Source organism: Dipodomys merriami, unplaced genomic scaffold (genome assembly GCF_024711535.1).
Source record: "Dipodomys merriami isolate MVZ:Mamm:240054 unplaced genomic scaffold, mDipMer1.0.p SCAF_3, whole genome shotgun sequence".
In the NCBI taxonomy this organism is placed as follows: Eukaryota; Metazoa; Chordata; class Mammalia; order Rodentia; family Heteromyidae; genus Dipodomys; species Dipodomys merriami.
The window spans coordinates 87,614,445-87,633,853 of NW_027204492.1; the positions used below are offsets into that span (position 1 = coordinate 87,614,445).

At 40.7% G+C, this 19,409-nt stretch overlaps 1 protein-coding gene across 1 annotated transcript in view; it reads left to right on the top strand.

The window, feature by feature from the left end:
• Slc9a7 (solute carrier family 9 member A7) overlaps nucleotides 1–19,409 on the top strand; it is a 170,686-nt gene that overhangs the window by 144,848 nt on the left and 6,429 nt on the right. The window contains exons 16-17 of the mRNA XM_070040577.1: nucleotides 9,494–9,576; nucleotides 12,580–12,685. Of these exons, the coding sequence (XP_069896678.1) occupies nucleotides 9,494–9,576; nucleotides 12,580–12,685 (189 nt within the window). The remainder of the gene's footprint in view (nucleotides 1–9,493; nucleotides 9,577–12,579; nucleotides 12,686–19,409) is intronic.

Here is a 19,409-nt window from a genome sequence, read left to right on the forward strand (position 1 = left end):
TCATTGGTTGTTTTTCCACTGGAAAAGGAAGACTAGGCCTTTCTCTTGACCTCTTTGTTTCTAAATGGTCAACTTAAAAACATCAAGCAAACAGCAATCATGATATCTGGGGGAAAAGCATTTCTTTTTTTTTATAGTTCGTTTTTTATTGTGAAAATACTGTACAGAGGGGTTACAATTACATGGGCAAGATAATGGGGAAAAGCATTTCTTATAGCAAGGATAATTTTTCCTCACTAGTTCTAGAAGTCTGAGATTGTAAACAGCATCATAGCTACAGAGCTGCAGGCTATTAGCTCATGTGGGACCAGAAAGGCGCTGTTGGCTGGAACTTTGGGTTCTGAGTGAAGAAAAGCATAAGAATATTGTGGGCAGACGTCAAACTTTGTGTCCCAGGCAACTTTGACTCATTAGAACAAACAAGAACAGAAAAATGCTATTGCTTTGTTTCTCAGGAGGTCTTGGTGACTCTGCAACCAAAACAAAAACAAGCCCAGCTGGAAGCAAGCTGCCCAGCCCCAGGGGTTACTTCTTACTCCATGAAAAGGGGGAGGACTTTTCATGCCAGACCAGACACAGCTGAGATGCCTTTTGGCCGGACATACAGACACATCATTTACTTCCTTCCTCATGTTTCCAGAAAAGTGCTCATTGATAAAGCCCCTTTGAGGGTACTTTTAATATATCAACCTGACCATCCCACAGCACAGGATCTACTTTAATGGAATGTGAAGGGAAGGAAATCATGGGTGTGTGAGTGTGTGTGTGTGTGTGTGTGTGTGTGTGTGTGTATGTGTGTGTGTGTGTGTGTGTGTGTGTGTGTGTGTGTATGTGTACCATAGGAAAGGAGTTGTTTATAGTTGTAATGACATAGGACTTTGTGAGTAAGTTGGCTTCATTTGTTTCTGGGGCCTCCCCCAATCTTCCTGCAGGCTGAAATTGGATACTCAATCACCCACATCTTTAATTTAAAACAGTTGACGAAATGACTGACCTCAGATGACTATTATCTGACCTCCCTTCCCCATCCCAACTTTCCCTTTTTGTCTTGCAATTGCCTCCTTTGGTCCCATGATTTCCCTTTCCCTGGTTTTGTTTATTTTCTAGCAACTTTAAATTTTAACTTGTTCATCAACTTGACAGATATTTATGGAGCATCTTTTATATATCATACCTTCTATCATTTTTTAGGAATGTGCCTGCAACAAGATAGACAAATCTCTGTCCCAAAGAGATTGGACTTAGAGACATTGTGCCAAGAGAAGAAGGATCCCAGACCCATCCTGTTTACTCAGAATGTCCTGATGGCCCAGTAGAGAATTTTCTAGAAATATAGACTCACACTTTAACCCATCATGCCAAAGCAGAGTCTCAAATTTTCTTTCCCTTTTCTTTCCTTCTTCTTTCCTTCTCTCTTTCTTTCTTTCTTTCTTTCTTTCTTTCTTTCTTTCTTTCTTTCTTTCTTTCTTTCTTTCTTTTCCTTCCTTCCTTCCTTCCTTCCTTCCTTCCTTCCTTCCTTCCTTCCTTCCTTCCTTCCTTCCTTCCTTCCTTCTTTCTTTCTTTCTTTCTTTCTTTCTTTCTTTCTTTCTTTCTTTCTTTCTTTCTTTCTTTCTTCTTTCTTCCTTTCTTTCCTTTCTCTCTTTCTCTTTCTGTCTTTCTGTCTCTCTCTCTTCATTTATCTTGCAATTTCTCCAGGTCATTTGTGTATAAGACAAGAAGTAGTCCTGGGCTAGATATGGTGGTGCTCTGAGAAAAGTTTTAAGGAAAAGGAAATTACTAATGTAGCACCTTCAGAGACTTAACTCCTAGTTTTAACCACTTTGTTACAAGCACTGATGTTAGGTTCATGACATTAAAGAAAAAGTGTCAATCAAGTCACATCATTTATTTGTTCTCTTTTAGTTTGGAGGGATAAGGTAAGAAAGTACCACAAAGCTCACGGCTGTCTGAGAGTTCAGCAGGTCAGAAGTGTTCAGCTCAGCAGGCTTCTCCAAGTGTGGGTAGGGCTGGGTTCTGGAGAGGAAAGCCACTTGCAGGTTTGTTTAAGTTAGGAGAATTCACCTCCCTGCAGAACTAAGGTCTCATGTCCTTTCTGTCTGTCTGCTTGAAATTGTGCCTAGCTTATAGGAAGCCACCCACTTCCCTGGCTTGTGGCCTCCTCTGTCTTTGAAACCAGCATCAGCAGGAAAAGCCCTTGCTGTGCTTCTGTTGTACCTCTCTGCCTCTTTTGTACTCCTGTCTGCTCTTAAGGGCCTTTGTGATTGACCTGCACCTACCTAGATAACTGTAAATCCATCCATGAGGCCCTTTTTTGTAGTAATATATAGACTCTGGAGAATAGAAAGTCAAAATCTTTGGGTGAGCCAGGCACTGGTTGCTCATTCTTGTAATCCATGCTACTCAGAAGGCTGAGATCTGAGGATGTTGGTTCAAGCAGTAAAGTCCATAAGACTCTTTATCTCCAATTAACCATCAAAAAACCAGAAATGGAGCTGTGGCTCAAGTAGTAGAGGGCTAGCTTTGAGTGAGAAAGCTCATGCCCTGACTTCAAGACCAGGATAAAAAGAAAATCTTTGGATGGCCATTGTTCTGCCTACCACAGGCTCCATCCTGGAAAAAAAAAGCAAGCTGTTTAAAACACACATTCTTTTTAGAATAGATTAAACATAAAGACATCACAATTCATTATAATGTTATAGAAAAATTAGTTAAAAATAGTAGTACTTGACTTTTTGTGTTAGTAATGAGTTGAATTTGATCTAACACACCCCTAGCCCTTTTTGCTTTAATTTGTTTTTCAGATACAATTTCAATTGCCTCAGACTATGATCTTTCTACTTTGGCCTCTCAAACATTTTTCAGTTCTTTAATCAACTCTCTTTTTATCATGACGTGTGTGTGTGTGTGTGTGTGTGTGTGTGTGTGTGTGTGTGTGTGTGTGTTCTGTTTCTTTTTTTGGAAAAGGTCAGGTGCTGAGTCTTGTTCCTCTTTGTCTTTCTAACACCGCTCATGGAGCCTAGCACATAGTTGGTACTTAATGAATGCAGATAATATACCCTCTGTTATATGTTCAAAATAGCAATGAACTGGGTTGGCAGTATTTTTTTTTTACTTTTTGCCAGTATGGAGGTTTGAACTCAAGGCCTGTACTTGCTTGACAGCTTTTTGTTCATTATTTTACTTTATTTTATTTTTTGTCGGTTGTGGGGCTTGAATCAGGGCCTGGGCACTGTCCTTCAGCCTCTTTGTGCTCAAGGCTAGTGCTCTACCACTTGAGCCAGAGGGCCTACTTCTAGTTTTTGAATGGTTAATTGGAGATAAGAGTCTCAGTGGGACTTTTCTGCCTGCACTGGCTTCAAACTATGATCCTCAGATCTCAGCCTCCTCAGTAGCTAGAATTACAGGAGTGAACCACTGGTGACCAGCTTTGTTTTTTATTTTGATGGGGAGTGTCTCAGACTTTTCTGTCTCACATGGCTTCAAATTATCATCCTGTGGATCTCACTCAGTCTTCTGACTAGCTAGGATTAAAGGTATAAGCCACCAATGCCTGGCAGCAATATTTATTTTTTTAAGGAGGTTCTTTAGCAATAGTGTCAGTAAAAAAAAATCTATTAAGAATTATTAGCAAAAAAAGATACACAAAGATAGCCAATGATGTTAATGACCATGTATTTTTTGCTCCCCCCATAATGCCCCCATAATGTTGTACAAATATCCAAATGGCACAAAATGTCACATTGCTAATAATAATAATAATGTGTTGAATGCATACCATATATCAGACAGCATCCCATGATTTATACCTCTAAAACGTCTTTTCTTCTGTATTTACAATATTTTTTATTGGTTGTACTGGGTTTTCAAAGTCAGGACCTTGTACTTGGCTAGGTAGGCACTCTACCACTTGAGCCACTACCTCATCACTTTGCTTTTAGTTTATGTCAGATAAGGTTTCATCCTTTTCTCTGTGCTAGCCTCAGACCTTGATGTTCTTTCTCCCTAGTAGCTGAGACAGTGGGCATGTACCACCATAGCTGGCTTGTTTTGGTGATCAGGTCTCATTAACTTTTGTCCAAACTGGCCTTAAACTTTGATCATTCTGTCTCTACCTTCTAAGTAGCTGAAATTGCAGTTGTATGCCACAATATTTCCAACACTGAATGTGTGAGGGGTGGTTTTCCCCATACCAACTAGCTCTCCAGTCAGTAATGTACAGCAGCTGGGTGTCCTAGAGTTAAACTTGATTCTGGACCACAAATGGTCCAGGGTAGCCTCACAAGAATGGTCAACTGACAGACTTTACATGCCAGTTGTTAGTCCCTGACTGATGGGCAATAGACCATGAACTCCCTCAATCCCCTTCTCAAGTTCTATGTTTTCCTACAACAATGCACAGACCTTAAGAAGGACCATACTTAGCAGCACTAGTTTATTGTAAACAAGACAATTCAGAAAAAGCCAAAAGGAAAAGATGGAGGAGACAAGGTATGGGGAGGGGGATATGAGGTGGGAGCAGGGCCTTTTCCAGCACATCACCTTCTCAACACCTCTCTGTGTTCACCAACCCAGAAGCTCACCAAACCCCATCATTTGGGAATTTTCTGGAGGTTCTGTTACACACATCAGTGATTAAATTATTGGTTATTGGTGATTCACAGAATCCTCTATCCTCTCTTTCCTCCCTAGAGGTTGGGAATGGAGCTGAAAAATTCCAGCAGTCTAATCACATGGTTGGTTTCTTTGACAATTTTTTCCCAGCTTCCAACAGTGACCACAACCTCATTAGCATAAATGGAGTATGATTGAAATAGACTGGAAATTCCAAGGGTTTTGTACCAGGGACTGGGGTGAAGCTCTAATATGGATTTCTTGTATCACAGCCCCATAATGATGCTACAATATAGGTATTTATTAATATCTCCATTTCCTGTGAAGGCTGCATAACTTCCATAGAGTCTCACTCAAGCCAGTGGCAGAGTCAGGGTTAGGAACCAAGTGGTCTATGGCATGCTTGTGTCATGTTCACATCACAGTCTCTTGGATGCCATGAAGCTTTTGAACTATTTCATAGAAAAGCCAGATTTGTGAACAGGGCTCAATAGAGGGGAGAGGGAAGAGGAAGAAGGGGTGTGTGTTGGGCTCCAGAAGTGCCTGAGATGAATACAAGATATTGGGAACCCTTCTAGTGGGCAAGAAAGTAGGTTTGAAAAGTATGTAGAGAGACCAAGTCCCTCCTTTTCTTGGGCAGCTTGGTAATGGGAATCCCAGAATCTCCAAGTACAGAGGAAGGAAGCCATACCTGTCCCCACAGTAACTACACATCCCTACCTGATCTGAGCCTACAGGAAGGCCCTTGTGACTTCTCCATAGCATAAAGTAGTTGTTGCTCATCTGGGTTATCTTTTAAAAAATCAGTCCCATTGCTCAAAACTGCCCTGTTATCTCCAAAGCTACCATATGTGGATTTATCTAAGCTTTTCCTGTACCTAATCATGCTTCTGGCACCAACTCTTAGAATAAGAAGTTGTTTAACATCCCTTTTACAAACACAGCACCTTGGACTTGTCCTGAGTTTACCCATATAGCCTGCCTGGGTTATCTCTGTTTCTTACAATTTGGTTTTTGCTGCAGATCAAAGGTTACTTTATCTCACTTGCGGATTGCAGACATATTTCTCTGTGGCTGGAGAAGAGCTTTGATTAGTTTGTTGTCAAATAGAAGCCCTAGTCTAGTTTTATTGCTTTTAACTGTCCTTTTGAAGACTTATAGCTTCTAAGAGGTGAGAAGGTAAGAACTGAAGAATTTCAGGTGCTAATAAATGCATTGTGGGGGTGGCACAGGATAGGAGTTGTTGGGGTTTGTTGTTATGACAAGAAATGGAAACTACTGACCTTGGAAAACTTATTATGCCCCTGATAGCTTATATCCCCCTTCCTGATAATGCCTATCAGTCTGTTCCTTTTTTCTTTAGTAAAAATTCTTCAGCTACTTGAAATAGAGGTTGCCCAGGGCTGATTATTCACACCTGCAATCCTACATATTCAGGAGTCTGAGATCTCAGAATCAAGATTTAAAGCTAGCCCAAGCAAACAAATCTGAGACTTGTATCTCCAGTTACCCAGCAAAGTGCTAGACTGGAGGTGTGGCTCAAGTAGCCTTAAGAAAAAAAACAAGCAAAAGCATAAAGCCCTGAGTTCAAGCCCCTGTACATGTGTACATGTGTGCACCCATGCACACACAAACGCACACACACACATAATGAAGCTTGGAACCTATCACCATATAAAGAATCATTTGATTTTTCCATTAAGATATAATATGCCTACCAGAAAGCTCATCTACCACTTTGTTACTCAGTCACATGGCATTTTGAAAACTTTCCAGCTTTATGATTAATTAGCAATCTGTTACCCAAAGAAACATTTATCAGTAAATAGAGACATTTTCTGCCCTCTTTCTTCCACATGACTTATGAAAACATAAGATAAGATTATTCTCTGAAGTTTCTTCTTATTTACATTTCCCAAGCCACAGAAGGGCCCATTTAACCAAGCCATTTCTCTATCCAGCTCTAACCTAACATTCTTCAATTACCATGGGGACTCGATTTTTTAAAATAATCTTTGCTATTGGAAGCTTTAGGAATTTAAATAGCACTTGCTAATGCTCCTCATCTATATGTTTGTCTTCTCAAAGATATTGGGCTAACCCTTAGTGTTGCTTTTATGGGTATAATGGACACCCACTATGATTTAGAATTCCTTGTGGTTAGAGTTCAACTTTTCTTTGGTTATTGTGGATTGGTACTCTCTTTCAGGGTTGCCTGTCCCTGTGATGTTAAAAAGAAGTGAGAGATGAAATGGACCTTTCATTAGCAGTCCTGCACAAGCTGCTGAATTTTTATATGAAAAAGTAAAAGTGTTTGCCCAGACAGACTTCCTAAATTTTGAAAAAAGATATCTGATCTTGCAGGTTTTGAACATTAAATGATGATGTTTTAGTTGGAACAACTTCAGAGGAACTTGCTACTTCAGGATAGATAATCAGGATTGCTAGTGGCTCTGTTTTTCATATATATATATATATATATTCATATATATATACGATATATATATATATATATATATATATATATATCGTAAAGGTGATGAACAGGGGTTACAGTAACATAAGTAAGGCAATGAGTACATTTCTTTTCAAACACAATTACCCCTTCCCTCATTTTCCCTTGCTTATGCCTCCCTACTCCCCTTCCTCCTAAGTTGTAAAGACCATTTCCAACATAGTGTCTAGTGAGTATCATTGTTGCATTAGTTCGCCCTTTGTCCTACTGTTTGTATGATTCCCTTTCCCTTCCACAGATCAGATAAACTAACATACAAGACAAAGGGTACAGAAAACCAAAGCAGAAAAAAAAGAAATAACTGCATACAGGATAAAGTAAGAACCTCTTGTTTCCAATTCGTGGAGTTCATTTTGATATGCTTCATTATATATGGTCCTATGCACTTAGTGATTGGACTATTGTGATCCCCTAAGATACCATAGACATAGTCTAGTTATTACAAATGAGGGAAACCATGAAACCTACGTTTCTTTGGGCCTGGCTTTATTTATTTTAATATAATTTTTCCACCAAAAAACATATCCTCAAAGAAACAACCACCCCATTGATAAGTGGGCTAAAGACTTAGAGACTTCTCTGAAGAGGAAATAAGAATGACCAACAGACACATGAAGAAATGCTCAACTTCTCTGGCCATAAAAGAAATACAAATCAAAACAATGTTGAGATTCCACCTCACCCCAATTAGAATGGCCATTATCAAGAAATCTAATAACAATAGATGTTGGTAAGGATGTGGCCAAAAGGGAAAGCTATTACACTGTTGGTGGGAATGTAAACTTGTTCAACCACTCTAGAAAGCAGTATGGAAGTTCCTCAAAGGACTAAACATAGAGATCCCCTATGACCCAGCAATCCCATTCCTGAGCATTTACCCAAATGAGCACACACAAGGCCATACTAAAACCACACTAAAGTTATCAGCACAACCATGTTTATTGAAGCATTATTTACCATAGGTAGAAATGGAACCAACCCAGATGCCCCTTAGTAGATGAGTGGATCAAGATGATATGGTGTGTATACACAGTGGAGTTCTGTGCTTCTATCAGTAAGAATGACACTGCCCCATTTGTAAGGAAATGGAAAGATATAGCTTTATTTTTCTTGCCCACTGACTGCTTTCCTAAAATTGGCAGAGAGACAGGGACAGTGTCACCTGGAGCCACCTAGGCAAGGACGAATTTGTCAGAAAATATAACGTGATGGCTTCTCTAGGTCAACTTTGGGAGAACATGGACAGTTGATTGCATAGAAACTTTCTTTACTATTTTCTATACCTAAAAATCTCTCTCTCTCTCTCTCTCTCTCTCTCTCTCTCTCTCTCTCTCTCTCTCTCTCTCTCTCTCTCTCTGTGTGTGTGTGTGTGTGTATGTGTGCATGCAGTCCTGAGCTACAACTTTTTTTTTAAATTTAATTTAATTTTATTTGTGAACATACTGTACAGAGGAGTTACAATTACATGGGCAGGATAATGCATACATTTCTTACCAAGCATTGCAGCCTCCTCCTTTGTTTACCCTTCACATCCCTTCCCAGCCTCCCCCCTCCCCCCCATCCCAATCCTTCTCCTTTCCCCCCCTCCCTCTCCCCCCCCACCCCGCACCGACGTTGTAAAGCTCATTTTGGACATGACAACTTGTACTTCTCATTGTTGCAACAGGTCCACCTGTATCCTTAAACAACTGGTTTTTCCCCATCTCCTCCACAAGTTATACTGACATCAAATATAAGCTACAACTTTTTTGCTCAGGGGTAGTACTGTACCACTTGTGCCACATTTCCACGTTAGAGATTTTTTTTTTGTAAGTTAATTGAAGATAAGAATCTCTTGGACTTTCCTGTCTGGGCTGGCATTGAACCATGATCATCAGATATCAACCTACTAAGTAGCTAGGATTACAGGCATGAACTACAAGTGCCCAACTTGTACATCAGTTTTGAACTATAAGTATCAAGACTACCTTAGGGTAATTAAGCCACTGAAAGGTATTTTGAGGAAAATGATAATAGAAATATCAAAAGAAATTTCTGGTTAATGTGCCCATAAACATAATGAAACCATTTTCTTTGTGAATTAATTTTTCTGCCTTTTTGGGTTTGTTCTGTGTCTGCTCAATATTACCTCGATGTATTTTTGAAAATTTGGTAAGATCAGATATTTGCAAATAAGCTCTAGATCTATAAGTTATATATAGCTCATGGGGCTGTGGTGTAGCTCTGTGTTACTGTGTTTTTCTAGCATGCGTAGAACCCTGGGTTCCGTCCTAGCACTTACGACAAAGAACTTACGAATTAAAAAAAAAAAACTCCCACCCTCCATAACCCTTTCTTTCACATCATTTTCCCCTTGTTTGTTCCTAGGATGGCCCCGATTCTGCTGGAGGAAACCGGACCAAGCAGGAGAGTGCATGGATATTCAGGCTGTGGTACAGCTTTGACCACAAGTATCCTTTTAAGCAGCATCTTCTGTGTTCAGTTGTAATCTGATTATTGAGTTGTTGCTGAATAACTTCTGGTGATCAAGGAAAGATGTGTGCTGGGACAGATATGATCTATCCTCTGTTGGGACACATGTATTATTATTTAACCACTGTGGTCCTGGTGAGCATCTCTCTGGCCAAGATGAATGGTTTCATGTCATTAAAATAGCCAACTTCAACCTAGTACACTCACACAGCCATTGAGAGTTCTGTGTCTAGGGAGCTAGCTATGCCTTTGTATGTGAGTTGGTTAAAAATTACACAGTGAACCATGCTGTGGTCAGGAAGGAAAGGAGAACTTGGGCAATTCATCCATGTGGGAAAGATCATTCCTTTTGGTTGAATTTGGCCAAATCTGATCTTAATAGTGACATAATGGGACCACACACAGGATACACCCTATCCTGGTAGATTCCCAGATGAAAGTTCAAAAAAGTTAAACCTTCATAATTGTTAAAACTGACATGATGGTCAAATGAGATTTTGAGACACTGAAAATATTAAGTCTGGCTACCAGTGTCTCACACTTGTAATCAAGGCTGAAGGCTTAAAGGATCTCAATTTGAAAGTACTCTAGACAGGAAACCATGAGACTTATTTCCAATTAATTACCAAAACAGCTGGACAATAAGGTATAGCTCAAGTGGTAGAAAACTACCCTTTAATGAAGAAACTTAAGGGACATTACCCAGGCCCTGAGTTCAAACCCTAATAACAGTACAAAAACAAACACAAAGGAAAATGTCAAGACAGTTTTTGAAACTGTATAACCATTATATAACTCATAGTGTTCTGCAAGTTACAAAATGAACACATTCATTTAACATTAAAGGTCAATAAATATATTTTAAATTTTAGCATCATTTTAAAGTTTAATCAGTTTTCAGTTTTATATACATGAGATTATATAATTGTATGTGTTTTAGTGTCTGGTTTGTTTAGGTGATTCATCCATCTTGTATCTTGCTTTAGTTCATTTGTTTTCACTGTGGCTCAGTATTTCATTGTGTGAACGCATCATAATTTATCATTCCATTGCTAAAAAAGATATGGCTTATCTATCACATGGAGCTACTATGAAAATTACTGCTATGAATATTATTGTACGGTGTTTCTGGTGCACTGTGCATATATTTGTGTTGGGAATCTACCTAGGAGTAAAATCACTGAGGAGCATAGCAAATATATGAATTTATCTTTAGGAGGTAGTGCTAGTTTTCCAAAATGGTGATACTACTCCACCCAATCATCACTAGTATATGAGAGTTCCAGTTACTGGACATCTTTACCTACAGTTAATGGCTTTCTTGTTATTGGGTTTTTTTTTTACTCCAGCTTTTCTAATGCATTGATACAGGTATTTCACTGTGGTTTTTTTCACTTGTATTTCTTGGAAGACTGATAGAGTTGAGTACCTTCTCAGATATTTACTGGCTATTTGATATGTTCCTTTATGTTTAGTTTCTTGCCTCCTTTTCCATTGGGTTACCTTTTTTCTTTCTGATTTGTAAATATTCTTTATGGGTCCTAGATATGAGTCTTTTGCTATTATATGTGATAAAAGGCAAAAACACATCCTTATAGGGATGCCACCTTTCCCACATCATTTTGACTATGGGTCTCAGAAGTGGTTGCCATAGTGGGATAGGTACTGAGTTTGTGGTGGGATGAACATTTGGCAGCATAGATACTCATCCGTTGATAACACCTAAGCTCTCTGTATATCTGCTGACCTTCACCATAAAGCAGTAATCTCAACCAAGAGCCAGTTTGCTTCTTGGGGAACATTTGGGAACTTTTAGAGACTTTTTTGTCATTACAAGTTGGGGAGTGGAGGATGGGTGCTCTTCCATCCAGTGGTAGAGGCCAAGAATGTCTTTCAGCATTCTTCCATGCATAGGTAGTGGCCCATGGTTAACCTCTAAGGCCCTATCCTGTCCCACTGTATATACCAGGTGCCCTCTACATAGAGTGATTTCAAAGAGATATACTTAGAGAAAGCAAAAACAGGGGGATCCTTAGGCTTCAGCTCTCCACTCTAAGAACCCAATCTCCTATCTAAGACTTGAACTTTGTCAAAAGCTCAAGTATTGATGGTTATTAATCCAATCTCTTGTTTTCATTTGTTGTAGATTTGAGTCTCACTTATGTAGCCCAGACTGAAGTGAAAATTGTGATCCTCTTATACCTCACCCTTCCAGTGTGGGGATGGGAGTGTACAGATAGGTGTGTGCCAGCACACCTAGTTTAATTAATCCAATATTGTTTTAACTGACAGTTGGAATCATCACTAATCTGAGAGTTTCTAGTTATCCTATAAGGTTGATGGGGCACATTTTAATCTCTGATCCTTGATGCTGCAGGTGACACTTATTTCCTCTGTGTACCCTGGTATAATGGGGGGGGGGGGGCTTTTTTTTTGCCAGTCCTGAGGCTTGAACTCAGGTTACTGTCCTTGAGCTTCTTCTGTTCAAGGCTGTCACTCTACCACTTGAGCCACAGAGCCAATTTTGTCTTTCTCTATGTATGTGGTACTGAGGAATCAAACTCAGGGCTTCATGCATGCTAGGCAAGTACTCTACCACTAAGCCACATTCCATCCCCTGGGAAAGGGATTTTTGTGATCATAGAATGTCAGACAATTTATTACTCTTTTCTTTGGGATTTTTAAACAGGTATTTTTTGCTAGTACTGCGTCTTGAACTCAGGGCCTTGTGCTCTTGCTTAGAATTTTTATTCAAGGCTGACACTCTGTCATTTGAGTCACTTCCAGCTTTTTGCTGGTTAATGGAGATAATAGTCCTATCCATTTTCCTGTCTGGGCTGGCTTTGAACCATGATCCTTAGATCTCAGCCTCTAGAGTAGCTAGGATTACAGACATGAGCCTCTAGCATATGGCTATAAACACATTTTCTTGTGGGTATGTTTTCTTTGTAGCCATTTTTCCTTAATTCTTTTTTTTTAAGTTACTTGAAGCCCATCCTCACTCACAGTGGTCCACCACTAACCACCACTCTCCCGGCCTGGTGTGGCTTGCTGGCTCGATGTCTGACCAGTCCCCAGGTATATGATGTAAGTAAAGTGTATCAGAATTGTATTTATGCTTACCATGCCAAGATTGTCTCTTCCTAGGAAGAAGAAATCCGTTGCACTAAGATCCCCCAAGTTCATAAGTTTTGTGTTACAGCCAAGTTCCATATGTTTATAGATTTTACAACAAACCAGTGGAAACTTTACCAGGTCTAAAGGACTTCCCAACCAAGACAAGTGTTGTATTAGAAAGAATGCTGAGTTTGGCATCAGAACAGCTAGACTGGAGTCAGGTGTCTGTGGCTCATGCCTGCAATCTTAGTTTCTCAGAAGAGTGAGATTTGAGGATCACAATTCAAAGCTAGCCTATCTAGAAATGTCAATGAGACTCTTAGCTCCATTAACCAATAAAAAGCTAGAAGAGGAGATGTGGCTTAAGTGGCAGAGTGCCAGCCTCCAGTGAAAAATACAAGTGAGAGCCTAAGACCCTTGAATTCAGAATTCAAGGCCCAGTACTAGCACACGTGCACATACCCTCCACCCCCCCCCCCCCGACACACACACCAAAAATAAAACAAAAAAGAAAGCATTGGAATTGAAACCCTGTCAGGCCTTTGAAGTGCTCTGGACCTAAAAGTGGAGGCTGACTGTGAGCATTATACACTGAACTACAGAGCATTTCACAGATACAAGTGTTCTTTTTCTAAATGGTTTATTTCTGTTGATGTGGCCAGATCATTTCTGTCCATTCTCTTATGTAAAAAATGGATACTTCACAGGACAAATGAGTACCCCATTGTGGACAGGTCTGTGCAGGACCAACTTGAACTTATAATGTGGGTTGTAAGAGAGAACAGGTAGCTGCCAATGACATGGAAGGAATGGAGGGATGGCAGAGCTTCCCCCTTAGCATCGCTCTTCCACCGCCTAATCATCTTGTCATCACACAGCTATTATGCTCTAGGAAAAAAGAAGTTTTTAGGTTTGTGTGCAGCAAACAGCCCCCAGAGGCCATGAAGAAGAAGATACTATAGCATTTTAGTTGAAACTACAGTATGGTATGAGTTGTCCATGAGCCCTCACTTAGTAACTGAAAGAATTGAAACCCTATCAGAGGTCTTCAAATATCAGATAACCTGCAGTTTACCTGCACAGTGATATAAAAGCATACCACCAAGGCTGAGTCTGTGGAGAAAAGGAGCTTTAACGGGCAAGTTCTGAATAGGTTGGGGTAAGGAAGAGGGGTCAGGAGATCTGGCATTCATTCACAAAGGAGACACGAAGTGGAAGAATTGTGGATAGCGTAGCAAGCAAGGGATATAGGGCAGAGAGGAAGGGCAGCCACATCGGAACAGTAGGACGAACTGGCTTATACCTGTAGTCCTAGCTACTCAGGGAATTAGAGATCTGAGCATTCCATTTGGAAGCCAGCATTCTGTAAAACTCTTTTTTTTTGGGGGGGGGGGTCCGGTCATGGGGCCTGAACTCTGGGCCTGGGCGCTGTCCCTCAGCTCTTCAGCTCAAGGCTAGTGCTCTACCACTTGAGCCCCAGCACCACTTATGGCTTTTTTCTTTTTGCTTATGTGGTGCTGAGGAATTGAACCCAGGGCCTCGAGCATGCAAGGCAAGAGTTCTACCACTGAGCCACCTTCCCAGCCCCTGTAAAACTCTTTTATCTCCAATTAACCATCAAAAAGCTGGAAGTGGAAGTTTGGCTCAAGTGGCAGAGCACCAGTCTTGAGTGAAAAGTTAAGGGACAGTGCCCACAGCCTGGGTTCAAATATTAGTGCTGGCATATAAATAAATTAATACATAAATAAAGTGAAATTCTTAGGCTACCTATGCTAATTGGGGATGGGATAGTGCTGTGGCTTAGTGGTAGAGCCACCTACTTACCACATGCAAGGTCCTAGGTACTCTCCCCCACAAGAATGAGACCTAATAGAATGATGAAGTCACCTCTAGAAATGCTCCTTTTGTAACATTCATGATAACTTTTTTAATATATATTTTTATTGTAAAGATACTATACATGGAACATTCCTCAATGTAATAAAGGCTGTGTATGATAACTTTTTTGTGTACCAGTACTCAGGGCCTCACACTTGCTAGGCAGATATTCTACCATTAGGACCATGCCTCCAGCCATGATAACCTTTTAGTCAAGTATCTGTTAGCCTAAACAGTAGTTCTAGTTATATTTTATAAGCGAAAGATACAAACCAGTAGAGAAAAGTTTTGTAATTTATTGTTTGCTACTTAGCTTTCTTAAAAAAAAAAAAAAAGCCATGTGAAGGCTGGGAAGGTGGCTCAGTGGTAGAGCACTTGCCTTGCATGCATGAGGCCCTGGGTTTGATTCCTCAGCACCACATAAGCAGAAAAAGCCAGAAGTGGCACTGTGGCTCAAGTGGTAGAGCATTAGCCTTGAGCTGAAGAGCTGAAGGACAGCACCCAGGCCCAGAGTTCAGGTCCCATGACCAGACCCCCTCCCCCCAAAAAAAGTGTCTCTAAAAAAATGTGAATTAGAAGCTGGTAGCTACTCAGGAGGCTGAGATCTGACTCTCTAATTAATAAACAGAAAAGCAGGACATAGACCTGTGGCTTAAATGGTAGAACATTAGCCTTGAGCACAAAAGGTCAGGGACAGTGCCCAGGCCCTTGTTCCAGCCTCTTGTCTGGGACACACACACACACATACACACACACACACACACACACACACACACACACACACACACACACACACACACACACACACAAGAGCATTTACCATTGTGAATGCTGAACAATTTACTCAGTCCAGGTTCTGTTGAAAGTGGCAGTGTGGGCTATGTAGAGATGTGCTATCAGTGATGACTATACACTGCCACTTCTCCTAGTAATGAAACTCTACCTAATTACATCTTCAAAATCTTCTTAAAGTGGCATGGTGGTGTGTACTTGTAATCCCAGAACACACTTGCTCATAGATTAGGAATATGTGGAATAATTGGGATCAGCATAAACACAGAGCATCTAACAACCCTGTTTAAAGTGTTTTCCTCACAAGTTCTGGAGACTATGCAGGATTTGCTTCCCAGAGTGATATTTGGGCTCCAAATAGCCAACCAGAGATGGGATGACTTAAGCTACTGGCAGGAGTCACCCTCGGTGACTCAGTTGCTGCCTTTTTGGCTTGGGGTGCTGTCTAAGGTGCCAGCCAGCTCCTGGTGATCCTGTCAGCTAGAAGCTGAGGGAGGGACTGGGTTTCACCATCTGCATGTAGCACTCATTAAGCTGTGATTGAGTTGTGGTTTTCCACTGGGCTCTAAGATGTCCTTGCTTTTCAATGACCTATATGGGCTGCTGGCCTCACTATATAGATAGAACAAATCAACATCCAGTCTTGATTTCTCCTGCTGGCTAATTGCAGCCCTGTGATCACCACAGTGGAGTTCATGTCCTGGTGCTATGTGAGCTTTTCTTCATTAACAGGATGGCCCTATCTGTCCCTTTGTAGCTCCAAGCCTTGAAAACAGTAAAACAGACAAGCAAACAAAAACGTAACAACTATCTCCCTAAAAATTGGGAGCTGAAAATAAAAATAACGCTGAGAATATCACCTTACCCCAGTCAGAATGGCACATATCCTAAATTCAGCCAATGACAAATGCTGGTGGGGATGCAGAGAAAGAGGAACCCTATTGCATTGCTGGTGGGATGTACACTAATACACTTTGGAAAGCAGTCTAGAGGTACCTCAGAAAGCTAAATATAGACCTTCCCTATGACCCAGTCATACTGCTCCTAGGCATCTATCCTGAGCAACAGGAACCAGGATACAAGGATACCTGCACTTCCATGTTCATTGCTGCACTATTCACAATAGCCAAGATATGGAAACAACCCACATGCCCCACTACAGATGAATGGATCCAAAAATTGTGGTACCTATATACAATGGAATACTATAAAGCTATTAGAAAGTACAAAATAATGACATTAGCAGGGAAATAGATGGATTTGGAGCAAATCATTTGGAGCAAGGTAAGCCAAGAGCAGAGAGACAAACAGCACATGGTCTCCCTGATATATGGATGTGAAATCCAAAATGCAAGGAAATATGACAAAGTAAACAGGACTTAAGAAACAAAGGACAACTACTTAATTTGTCATATAATTTCTAAATGACTCCATGTTCTTGAACTCATATATGGGTGTGTGTGTGTGTGTGTGTGCGTGCGCGCGCGCGTGCGCGCGCACGCGCGTGCATGCACATCTGAGGGAAATTAAGAGGAGGGCACAGAATCAGAGGGAAATGGGAAAAAATACAAGAGGGGCCCATCAGCTGCACTGGACATTGACAAAAATAAACTAAGCCACTCAAGGGCAGCAATGGGAAGGAGGACATGAGAGGAAAAGAGGGAACAGTTAACCTTAAGCAAAAGAAAAGAAATGTACATACCACCCAACATGGAAGAAATAGTGTACTGTCAAAGCTTGTAGAATTCACAAACTTTATAGACCAAGATAATGACAATTTGCCTAGTGAAGGTTAAAATATGTTTGTGACTTTAAATATTACTGTCTTTCAATACTGTGAAATTTATGTAATCTCAATAAAAATTATTTAAAAATTGGGAGCTGAGATCTCTGGAAGAGATACTTCAACAGAGACAAGAAAAACATTGCTTAGCATAAGGTGATTAGAAGTAGTTTGAAAGGATGACTTGTTTGGAGCTGAAAATTCAGTAGGCTGCATGATGTCATTTGTTGTGGAGGAAATTAGCATAGAACACATGGAAAGTTTCAGGACTTGGTAAATACTAGAGGAGGGACTAGAGGGGAATTTGGAGGAGTTTTAGTTGGTGCTATTTCTGCCTAACAGTAGGGTTTGCATATCATCAAGTCCTGCACCCTGCCTTATTCCAGTGGGCAATTGAGAAGAATTGCTTTGCTCACCTGTTAAAAGTGCCTGAGTAAACATTAGTTAAGTGGAGTCAGACTGTGTGGAGAAGCTGCTATCACTGACAAACAATGCAGAAAGCAAGCATATGTTTACCATCTGAATGTATGCAGACATGAAGCTCAACCCCAGTACCCTCCCAGCTTGGAGGCATGTACCAGGCATTCATGTAGTACAGCTCCAAGTACAAACAGAAAGCCCTTATCCAAAATGCTTAGGATCAAAAGTGTTTGGGATATCCAGTTGTTTCTAGGGTTTTAAATGTATATGCAAATTTAGATATCCTGGAGCTGGACTAGAATCTAAACAAAATGTATTCATATACTATGTATATATAACATAAAGTTAATTTGTATAATATTTACAATAATTTTGTGCACAAAAACCAGTTTGTATATATTGAATGGCCAAATTTGGGTCATGTTGGTACTCAAAAAGTTTTGCATTTTAAACTGGGTGCCTTTGGTTCATTCATGCCCATAATCCTAGCTAGTTTTAGAAAGCTAAGATCTGAGGATTGTGGTTTGAAGCCAACCTTGGAAAAAGAAAAAGTTCATGAAAATGTTATCTCCGATTAACCAGCAAAAAAGCTGGAATTGGAGCTATGGCTTAAGTGATAGAGTGCCAGCCTTGAGCACAAATCAAGCTCTGGGACAGTGCCCAGGCCCTGAGTTCAAGCCCCGGCACTAGCACACAAAACAAATTTGCACACTTTAGAGTTAGGATTTTTTGGGTTAGGATTAGAGATGCTTGACCTCTACAAAGTGAGCAGCTTTTAGGAAGGTGATCACTTCCCCTTTGATGGTTTATCATCTAGCGGGAGTGTCCATTGTCTCCCTGGAGAATATGCACATGGTCTTGAAGGCATGCTGGAAGGAAATAGAACAAAACAGAGCAGTTTTCCAGAGCACAGTGTTTACACTGTGTGCATGTACCGTTTGAGTATTTGACAGACCTCAGAGCAGCAAAGGAGTGATGTCACAGCCCTCCCTGTGTTGTGCTTGTGAAACCCATTGGTAGTGAAAGGTTCCATCTGATCTCCTGCTATCTCCTTGCATTCTACCTGGTAACTACTGGTAGTAGTTCCAAGTGATCATAACCTTGTTAATGGCTGCTTTGTGTAACTTTGCTTTTTCTACAAGTACTTCTTAGCCTCCGCTGCTATTCCAGTCCTTTTCCTAACCAGGTGCTTCTTCACATCCAGCGTGTGAGTGAAAACAGACAAGCAGCACAGACTTGCACTGCACTTTCTGTCAGTGGGAGCATCATCTCAGGTTTTCTTAGCTCAGGCCTTCAGTCTTAGTCACAGAGCTCCCTCAAGTTACTTACCTACGTGAGACCTAGAGGGGAGGACTCACCCAGGTTTTCTTTGGAGACAACAGAGGGGAAAGGGAGGGAATCCTAGCCCCCTTCATCACTGAAGTTGATTCAGAACAGATTTTTTTTCTTTTTTCTTTTTTTTTTGCCAGTCCTAAGGCTTGAACTCAGGGCCAAAGTACTGTCCCTGAGTCTCTCTGTGCTCAAAGCTAGAGCTCTACCACTTGAACCTCCACGCCACTTCCAGCTTTTTCTGGTAGTTTATTGGAGAGAAGAGTCTCATGGATTTTCCCACCCAGGCTGGCTTTGAACTATAATAATCAGATCTCAGCCTCCTGAGTAGCTAGGATTACAGGCATGAGGCACTGATACCTGATAGGACAGATTTGTTTTCACATGTAGTAAGCAAGGTAATTTTAGAATGGTTTGTGTAAGGCAAAAGACCTTCCCAAGGAGAATGTGCCAGAACCTGTTTGTAGCCTCTGCCCCCAGTCCTTCCCTAGC